The following is a 9,918-nucleotide window of genomic DNA, read 5'->3' as shown; positions in this document are numbered from 1 at the left end:
TACCCTAACTCTGACAACCCTCTGCTAAATCATGTCCCTGAGCACCACATCTAAAAGCAAATTCCTCTCGAAGCAACAATTTCTTTTGTACAGATGTTTTATCAAAGTCTCTCTGTAAATCTCTACAGAGTTACAAACACTGATTTGCTAAAATTATTTCTATGAGAAAGATTCATTTAAAATGTCTAATGAAGTGGCACCCTCTGCGATTAGTACAGAGTACATAGTAAATGTAGCTCAGCAGTGATGTACTCCTTTGCCTACATAAATTACAGTAGCCCTTTGGCCCCTCCAACTTCCCCTATAAGTCAGTGTGATGAGCAACCACATTTAGCATCAGGGATGGTTTAGAACAATTTGCAACTGCTTTTTCAAGAAATAGGAGTTTCGTTTTCAGGTGATTCGGTCTCTGCTGCAGTTATGATCCTTACACGGTTTAACACTGTCACACAAATTGTAAGAGTGCACTGAAGACTTGTCAGAAGCAGCACGCTCCCTCGGAAACAGAAATACTGTTTGTAGGAGAGGGTGTCTCTGCTTCTTACAACCAGCAAATCTAAAGTTCTTACAATCAGCAAATCTAAATGCCTTTGAGTTCGTTGCCCGCATTCATAATTATTACAGGTTGCCCACAAAAGTAATTATGGATTTGTTTTGGTCTTTACCTATTTTTTCCACTCAGTGCAGCTGTCTCTCTTCAAATCAGAGTCAAATGTCCCCAGAAATTGAAAAATGTCGTCAAATTTGTTTCTCGTTTCTCCAGTTTCACTGCAGGCAAAAGCATCAGTGGGCAGAAACAAGCGCTGAGCCCCAACTTTTAATATACAATTAAAGTAGCCTGAAGGATTTTAAGATTGTATCCCTATTTATGATGTGCAGAGTAATGTATTTCCTGGCAAGCTTGAAAGAAAAAAAAAAAAAGATTAAGTAATTACTGCATTCCTCATAAGTATTTCTGATACCTTATTGTAGGAATCAGCACGTTAACTCTTTCAAATCTAGCAGGTTAAAAAAAAATAGGATAATCTCTCGCATTTTCTGGTGAACGGAGAAATAGAAACAATATAAAGCTGTGGTTCGGGTTTTGGTTCAGGTTTTGTTTAACTTCATCAGAAAATAATTTCTGTCACAAACGTTTGTTCAGAAAAAGGAAATATTCATCTGAAAGTCTGTATCAGCCGAGGGTTTTTCATTATTGCTACTGAGAAAGCTCTTGTTCAAGACTACTTCACACACAGAATAACCCAGGTTGGAAGGGACCTCAAGGATCATGAAGCTCCAACTCCCCTGCCTGGCAGGGCCACCAAACAATTATTAAACTTATTTCTCCCTAAGATGAGTTAGACAAAGTTTTTGCATGGACTTACCAGCTCTTCAGATGTTTTGTGGTCATATCAAGAGGTTAATTTTGTCAAGGTTTATTTTTCGTCATCGGTTGTACTTAATTGCTCTGAGCTGAAGTACCCTAAATCAAGGTTTCTCTCACATGCTGTGTCCATCTGCAACTCAATCCTGATGTTCCACCCCTGAAAAGAAACATTTATTCTACCCGTGCAGCTGCAGATAAGCTGCTTGCACTTGTATTTTCAAAGTATCACTTTTTCCATCAGAAATAAAACCTAAGATGTATTATTTTTTGTGTATATATAAACAAATGCATAGGAACAGATCATCAAAGTTTTAATTGTTCAGTAACTGAAGAAGATTTCTTAGTAATCACACAATAATGGCGCTGAAACATTAATCGTCTGAAGGGCAGAAAGGTAGGAGAACTTTTCTTCACTTTCCACAGTCACTGTGCCTAACCAAATATGCAGGGATTCAATCACAGCAGTGACGGAGCAGTGCAGCCATTAAACAACTTCTATGAAAGCTGTAAAGGAGGACAGAAAATAGACAAAGCTCACCCTTCATCACAGTATGTACTTGGTGCGGGTTGCACTGTGACGTGCGACCCTACAGCAACAGATCCAGCCTGGAGGCTCTTGGTACAAGCAGAAGGAAACCCAGTGAGATATGGAGCTAGAACCACCACTACTGAAAGCAGAGGAGCAGAAACCACTGCCGTGTTAAGTGGCAGCAGCTTTCTTGCGTCTGGTTTACAGACACTGTCCAGCTGAGCTGTCCTGGAGCTAAGCTGTGACCACACGCCTCCATTTCAGCTGGCTCCAGGTGGACCCACATGCTTTCTTTCAACCCTCTTTTGCCACCACTGTGGTAATGAAGGAGAGAAAAGAGCAAAAAACAGCAAAATCAAAACCAAAACAGTCTCTTGATTAAATACTATCCCAAATCCATTTTGAGTGCATTGAGATAGGCTGGATGATACAAGAGATGCTATTTAACCATTTGTGAGCAGAAATATGGTTTTGGGTAGCTACTGAAAGGCTTTTCAATTTGCGTGGATATATATATATATTTAATTAGCAAAGGTCTTTCTCTCCCCTTTTTGCAGGGAGGGGAAGGGGCTGATTGCCAGTACAGCAGTAGTAAGGTGAAGCTGGTACCGTTCATCTTCAGAAAGAACTCTGTACCTGACTGCAAGATCCTGCTGTCGATGCATTTTATTTTTACAGTGATGGACACACAGCTGCTTTGGTAATTCTGGTCACTCTTCAGGCACAGGGTACTTTCAGCTTTGACACATATTAACATAATCGTAGCATCTGACAAGCACAGAATGCTCTGCTCAGTCAAATTTGAGAAAACCTGGGTGGGGAGTAGAGGGCAACAGCTCTTCCTCCACAAGGGCTCTCAGCTCCAGCAATCCATAGGCACCAGCTTCATCTCTCTTTTATTCAGTATTAAAGTGAAGTTATTGTGATGGATAGAGTGACAGGCTACAGTGTCCTCAGGATGCTAATGCTCAGCTCTGCAGCTCTGTTTATGTCAGACTAAGAGGAGTCAGTGCTCTCATTCTCCCAAAATCTACAAGGCACTGGCAGGATATGGACGACCAGTTGTTGTATGTATAGGATATGGGTATTTGGCTGGCAAACAGGCACCAGGAAATATAAACATTCTGCTAGGTACAGGTGACTGTACTGTCCTGTAAAAATTATTCACAATTAAAAATAAGGAGAGAGAATAAGAAGTATGAAATACCTGCTAAGTATCGCTGTTAACAGATCTAAGCTTTGAAATTGTGTTTTTTGTCTCTCATGATGACTTCCCCAGCTCTGAATTTCACTTAATCTTAATCTTGTAAGACAGGAAATGAAAGGTAATGGTGAGCAGGCCTTCTGAGACCTGTTTTAATCCCGGCCTTTGACACGAATATGGTTTTGTCTAGTGAAATAACAAGTGAGCTACCCTTATCTCCCTGTACCATCCTATTTCTGTAGTGTTTACCTCAAAAAAAGGAAGGAGAAACACTTACCCATGCCCATCACCAGCATTTTCTGCTTCACCTTGGAGTAACACTAGAGCATCTCACTTCCACTCCATTTCAAAATGGGGTCACTAATGTGCATAAGTTTCTCAGCAAATAGCATTTTTTTTTCATTGGGAAGGCACAGAAGAATCCAGATTATGCAGTTACTGAAGATCTTTTACAGGAGGGAGAGCAAAATATTGATTGCTGTTTATAAACCTGCAAATGGCCTATAGTCAAGCGACGTCAGAAATTCTCTCTCCATCTCTAGCAGTTGTCATTTAAAAGGGACAAATTCACCACCACCCAAGGAAGCTTGAGCCCTCCTTACTCCCAGCAGCCTGAAAGAGAAACAACAGAGAGCAGAGAACTCTCAGGCATCAGAGTAAGCAGAGCACAGCCTCCCGCGCTGCTCAGGCTTAATGGAGACCATTAATTTGAGAATGCCAGTGCATACTCAGCCAAAGGCTATAAGATTAAGTTTTATAGTGTATTTACAGTGTATATTCATATTTGTTCACGGTGATATGGTTTTGAGTGCTACAGTGTGCCCGCAGTGCTTGGGGAGCTTTGAACAGTTTTTAACAAGCTGTGAAATAAAGATGCTTAACACCCTGCTGACACAGTTGCAGTGTCTTGTACTAGCACACTTGTTGAGGAATAAGAGAACTAAGTTGTACTTCAGCTCTGATTTATTTCAGTCAAACAGAGATTCACACAAATGGCACACCCACGTAATTTCAGTGGGATCTTTGGGGCATCTTACCTCTCATTACACAGCACTGAAGTTTACCTTAGCAACCATGAAAGGAAGAGGAACAAGCAGTTCACAAGTCAGCTGTTTGGGAAGGAGTTTCTCCCCGCTGAAACGTGAATTTGCTGTAAAAAGACATAACTGGGGAGAATTGGACTCCATCAGCCCTCATGCCCCCTTACCCTTTGCAGAGCCTCCATCCCTTCCCTTCCTCCAGCATAAAAGCCAGAGCTGAGCAGCACAGAGGAGCTCTGGGAGTACCCAGTTTTACCCAAGCCTCATTCTTTCAAGGTCGCCAAAAGCAGAGAACCGCTCCAAGGACACGGACCGGAGCATGGGGCCGTGCTGCTGAGCTGCCCCCACTCCTCGACGTGGTAAAGGTGCACCTGCAGCAGGGAGGTGCCGCCAGCCACCGGGACACCCCAGGGACAGCACCGCCATCTTGCCCTGCTCTGAGAGCGGCGCTGCCATCTCGGCCCGCTCTGAGGGCCTCCGCCTTTATGAGGGGCTGAGCCCTGCTGGTGGTGCTGCCTGGATCCGTCTGACATCTCGATGCGACCTGCTGCTTTGCTTTTTCACAGGTGCAATCAGCAACTCAGAGAACCTCCTCAGTGAGCTGTGAAAGAAGACTCACGCTCAGAGGAGCGCTCCCAGCCCGCACCTGAGGGCCAGACCCTCCGGCTGCCCGTACCCTGCCCAGGGGGATGCGGCAGAATTCCCCGTCCTGGTTAACGCTCCGGGCACGGCCGCCCGGCCGCGCTGTGTCCCTACAGCCGTACCCGGGGTGGCAGCGGGTGCTGTGCAGCCTGGCAGGGGCAGGACCCGGCCTCAATCGCACCCCTCGCGACCCCGCAGGGCGGCCCGGCCGCCATGTTCGACCCGCTCCGCTCTCCGGCCCGGGGCTGCCCGCCCGGCCTGCCCCCTTTCCTCCCCCTCCCTCCATCGGCCACGCTTTCACAGCTCGGCTTGGCAGAGTCGGCCGAGCAGCTAATAACATAACAACCCGGCTTTGATCAATCCGAACTAATTACCCCTCTTAATTAAAGTCTTTAGCGGTCTTGTCGGTGTTTTGGCAGGGAGCTATACCCCCCCCCCCCCTTCTCTCCGGCCCCCGCGCGTGTGCGGACATCGATTTCCACCACCAGGTCAACGAACGCATCATAATCATCATTATTTTTTGTCTTTTTTTTTGTCTTTTTTTTTTCTTTTTTTTTCTCACGTGCAAGAGTCAAACCGAAATTCCAATCCGTACACAGCAAACCCGCTCTGTCCATATAGATACGATACTGAGGGCTGGGGGAGGAAGGAGGAGGAACCCGCGGAGAGAGCCCCCGTGGGCGACGGGGATGGGCAGGAGCCGCGCATGGCATACATACATCGAAATAAGTAAAGAGGTGCAGGATTCCCGGCCCGGGTAACACAGATCCCAAATAAATACAGCAGAAATTGGTTTGGCGCTTTTCCTTTTGTTTTTTTTTTTCTTTTCTTTTTTTTTTTTTTTTTCAGACCATCTCTCCACCTGAGATGCGACAACGAGCAAAAAAATAAAAATAAAAATAAAAATAAAAATAAAAAAGTCTTGAAAAATAATTAAAAAAAAAAAAAGAAAAAAAGAAAAAAGAAAAACCGAACCAACCAGTCCCATATAAATGTTAAGAGGCGACATATAGAGCATAACACACGGAACCGCTTAACGGGCGCATGCAGGGGGCGGGCGCGGGGCGCTCAGGGCTGCGCGGAGCCCTGGAGCAACGGGGGCGGCGGGTCGGGGCCGCCCAGCTCGGCCGGGGGTCGGGGCAGCCCCATGGCGCTGTCGTGAAGCTTGCGGACGTGCTTCTTGAGGTCAAAGTTCCGGCAGAAACCTTTGCCGCAGGTCGGGCAGGTGAAGGGCTTCTTGTCGTTGTGGGTGTGCATGTGGAAGGTGAGGTTGTACACCTGGTGGAAAGCCTTGTTGCAGATATTGCACTTGAATTGCTTCTCCCCGCTGTGGGTCAGCTTGTGGTTTTTGTAGTTGCCTGAGGAACGAAAGAAGAGGGGCAGGGTGCTGAGAGCCGGGCGCTGCGGGGTGGAGGGGGAGGAGAGAAGGGGACGAGTAGCTCCGTCCCATCCGTAAAGCCCGGCTTTAAGCAGGAAACGGCAGCCCCCCTCCCAAAAACGTTTCCCCCCTCCCACGGCATCTCCGTCACGGACACGGAGGGAATTATCGACTAAAACAAAACGGCATAAACCGCAAAAGAAAATAAACAAAACCGGGCAGAGCCCTCCCGTTAGAGCCGTGAGAACAACGACGGCTGCCGGCCCCGGCACTCGGGGCACCGGACACGCGGCCTCCGGCACCTCTACAAAACGAAACCCTAACGTGGGGCTCAATGGGGGACGGGCGGGGGGTGGCGGTACCTCGGAACGAACCTCAGCCTCCAATAACGGAAATAAACAGAGAAATCCTCTTCCCACCCTCTCCCCACCGCCGATGGTGCCGGGGCCCGGCGGTACCTTTCTGGTGAAACCCTTTGCCACAGAATTCACAGACAAAGGGTTTGTAGCCGGCGTGGATCCGCGTGTGCGTGTTCAGGGTCGAGCTTCGATTGAAGGCTTTGCCGCACTGGTTGCACTTGTGGGGCTTCTCCTGGATGGGGGGGGGGGGGGGGGGGGGGGAAACAAACATTGGTCACGGCTTTGGGGCGTCCGCGTGTTTGTTCGGGTGTTTGCAGCCGGCAGCGGCTCTGAGATGCTCGAGATCCGCCGTGCCCACACAGCAAAAACCAAACGAAATCACCCCAAAGCCGCAGGCTGAGCCCTCCAACCCCCACCCCCGGCCCAGAGGGGCCGTCGTTCCGGGCCCCGCACGGCGCCGATCACCCCGCTGTCGCGGGGAGGGAGCGCTCACCTGCGTGTGGATGATCTTGTGGCGGCACAGCGTACTCGCCTGCCTGAAGCCCTTCCCGCAAACTTTGCAAACGAAGGGTCTGGCTCCCGTGTGCACCGGCATGTGGCGAGTGAGGTTATAGTGTGCATTGAATACCTTCAAAGTTAAAGCGGACAAAAGAGAAGAGCGAGGTTAGCGACCGAGGGGACGGCCGTGGTGAACGGCGCGGAGCGGAGCACGCGGCGGGGACGGGAGGGAGGCGGCGGGGCTCTACTTGCCTTTCCGCAAACTTCGCACGTGAAAACTTTGGGCTTGCTGCTCGGCGAGCCGCGGCCGAACTCCGCGCTCTTGTAGGAGATCTTTTCCGAGAGGATCTGGGCGCTCTCTTTCATGTAATGCTGCAGCTGTGCCTGCGACAAGTCCTTGAAGGCCACCCCGGCGGGGAACTTGTCGGCGGGCGGCAGCACCAGCTTGTTCCGCTCCGCCAGGTACGCCTTGGGCTGCGGCTGCAGCGGGGAGCTGAGGAAATAAGAAGCCACCGGGTGGATGTTGACACCGGAGGCCGGGTGACAAGGGCCGTCGCCTCGGTTGAAATAGCACAGGGCTCCCATGGCGTGGAAGGAGGAGTGATTGACCACTCGGGGTCTTACCAGTTTGTACTGCTGCAAGGGCAGGGCGTCGCGGGGGAAATCTCCTTTCAGGCTCAAGGCACAGTTCAAGAGATCGCCGCAGCTGAAGGAGGGCGAGGAAGAGGAGTCCAAGGGCGCCTTCCTGGGCTCCGCGCCCGCCGCTTTGCCCAGGGGGTCGTACGCCACCGGCACGAAGGGGATCATGCAGGGGATGGAGGAGCCGAGGTGCAGCGGGTGCTTGGCGTCGCCCTTGGCCGCGGAGCCGTGCAGGAGCTGCGGGACGGGCACGGAGCGGGGCTCGGGCGTCCGCGCCATGATGCGCTCGATGGAGAAGGCGAGGGGCTTGGGCGTGCCGATCATGGTGCTCCTCGCAGAAAGGCTTTCTCTCGCCGGAGGAGCCGCGAGGATTTTGGTCGCCGTGTGATGGCCACTATTGTCCATGGCTGGCTCTCGTTTGTTCGCCCGCTTTGAGCCGCTTTGGTAGACGCCTCTTTTTTTTTCTCTCTCTCTCTCCCCCCCCTCTCTCTGTCACTCTCTGCCCCTTCTCTCGTCACCGGTCCGCACGCACAGGGAGCGGCCGCCGCCGCCGCACCGGCGGAACCAGCTCAGCCCGGCGGACTCACGCCAGCCCATCGCGGCGCACTTTGGCGCACCAATGACTCGGGACAATCGCTACTTATTTCTATCAATAGAAAGTGTTGTGTCAATAACGCAGCCGAGATCTCGCCAATCGTTAACTTCCAAGAGGAGAAGGTAAACTAGATAATTGCTCAATTCGCTTCCAACAGTCGACAGGAAAAGTTTTTGCCCCCCCAGCAAGCGGCTACTTTTCATTGGCGCCCGCGCCTCCCCCGCCCCGGGAAGGAGGCGGCTCTCGCTCCGCTCCCCTCTCCCCTCTCTCTCCCTCTCGCTCTTCCCCCCCTTTCTTTTCTTTTTTTTCCCCCTTTTTATTATTATTATTATTATTTGCAATCTGCTTAACCAGGCTTTAGAGGCCAAGCAAATCCGAGATCAATTTTCTTGTTTGGCTTTAAGTGACATCATCTAAAATCATTGTCCAAGTGCTAAATAGGGATGTGAAACCCAATTCGAGGGCAGGCGCCGGGCTGTTTGTCACACGAGGAGCTGCGAAGGAGCGATGCAAGGGGAAGCGCTCGGTTCTTGCCACTTCCCAGCCCGAGCTCTCTTTGTGCGTGGGTGTGTGTGCGGCTGGGAGCGGGAGGGAGACGGCTGGCCGCTCCTGGGGCCGCTCCTGGGGCCGCTCCGGGCTGCTCTCTGCTCTCACGAACGGGGTCAGGAGGCGGCGAAGCCTTTGGGAAGCGCAGCGAAGGAGACGGAGGGAGTGCGGTGTGGGACGGCGGGCAGGTCCCGGCCGCGTCCCGCGGGCGCTGGAAAAAGTGAACGGGAGCCTGGGACTGGAAGAGAAAGGACAGGCGGGAGGACGGGGTGCATCTGAGATCTGAAACCCCATACACGTCTTATTAAATACGTACCTAGTGGGCATAAGAATTCCTTTAGAAATGTACCATAACAGTCCGTAAAACATGTACATGCAACAGAAATACCGAAACCTCTGGATTGGTAGAGATGTACCGAGGAATATACAACACACACATCTCTTTTATACATAGATACACACACACACACGCACACGTATATATAAAATACACTGTCTATATATATACATCTACGTCCACCCACCCGGGTGACCCCCACGTGTTTCAGCAGGGCTCTACTCGGCGGCCCAGTTTCGGACGGCAGCCCCAAGGCCGCAGTCTCAGCTGGCAGCGAAGCGGGCGGTCGAACAAGGACGGCGGTGGGGAAGGTGCTTTGTGTCTTCGCCCCCCGTCCCACCCCTTCCACTCCCCCAAAACGAAGCTCGGGCACAGAACAGGCTCCCGTTCCGTCTGTCACTGGGCTGCTCCCAAGTCCCCAGGGGCAGCCGAGTCCTCCGGCTGGAGCTCTCCGTTCCAGCCTCCCGCAGGACGAGGGCCCGGCGGCAACCTGCTGCCGAAGGTGCCGAGATCCGGGAGCTCTGAGTCCGGGCCGCTGCCGCCCCGGGTCCCCGCCGGACGAGGACACGCAGCGTCTGTCACACTTCGGCATCTCCGGCCCGGCTGCGAGCTGCACCCCGGCTCTGGGCTTGCTGGGAGACGCGGCCACGGAGGAAGAAATGCTGCGCAGAGCATCGCTCCCCTCAGCCTCAGCATCCTGCCCATCCCCTCGGGTTGCGGCCGGGGGACACCAGCTCAGGGCACTCAAGGCTGAGGACGAGCCCAGGGCAGCGAAGGAGCAA

General features: G+C 51.6%; 1 protein-coding gene across 1 annotated transcript; it reads right to left on the bottom strand.

Annotated features, from left to right (window-relative positions):
* Positions 1-5,852: 5,852 nt before the first annotated feature.
* FEZF1 (FEZ family zinc finger 1) lies at positions 5,853-8,108 on the bottom strand. The gene is made up of 4 exons (XM_072326630.1): positions 7,272-8,108; positions 7,015-7,149; positions 6,621-6,753; positions 5,853-6,142 (listed from the first exon to the last, which is right to left on the bottom strand). The coding sequence occupies exons 1-4, from the start codon at positions 8,061-8,063 to the stop codon at positions 5,853-5,855; spliced, it is 1,350 nt and encodes a 449-aa protein (XP_072182731.1). The 5' UTR covers positions 8,064-8,108.
* Positions 8,109-9,918: the final 1,810 nt, after the last annotated feature.

The sequence above is a fragment of the Excalfactoria chinensis genome, chromosome 1 (genome assembly GCF_039878825.1).
Source record: "Excalfactoria chinensis isolate bCotChi1 chromosome 1, bCotChi1.hap2, whole genome shotgun sequence".
In the NCBI taxonomy this organism is placed as follows: Eukaryota; Metazoa; Chordata; class Aves; order Galliformes; family Phasianidae; genus Excalfactoria; species Excalfactoria chinensis.
Note: the sequence above shows the minus strand (reverse complement) of the source record. Positions and strands in the feature narration are given on the sequence as shown.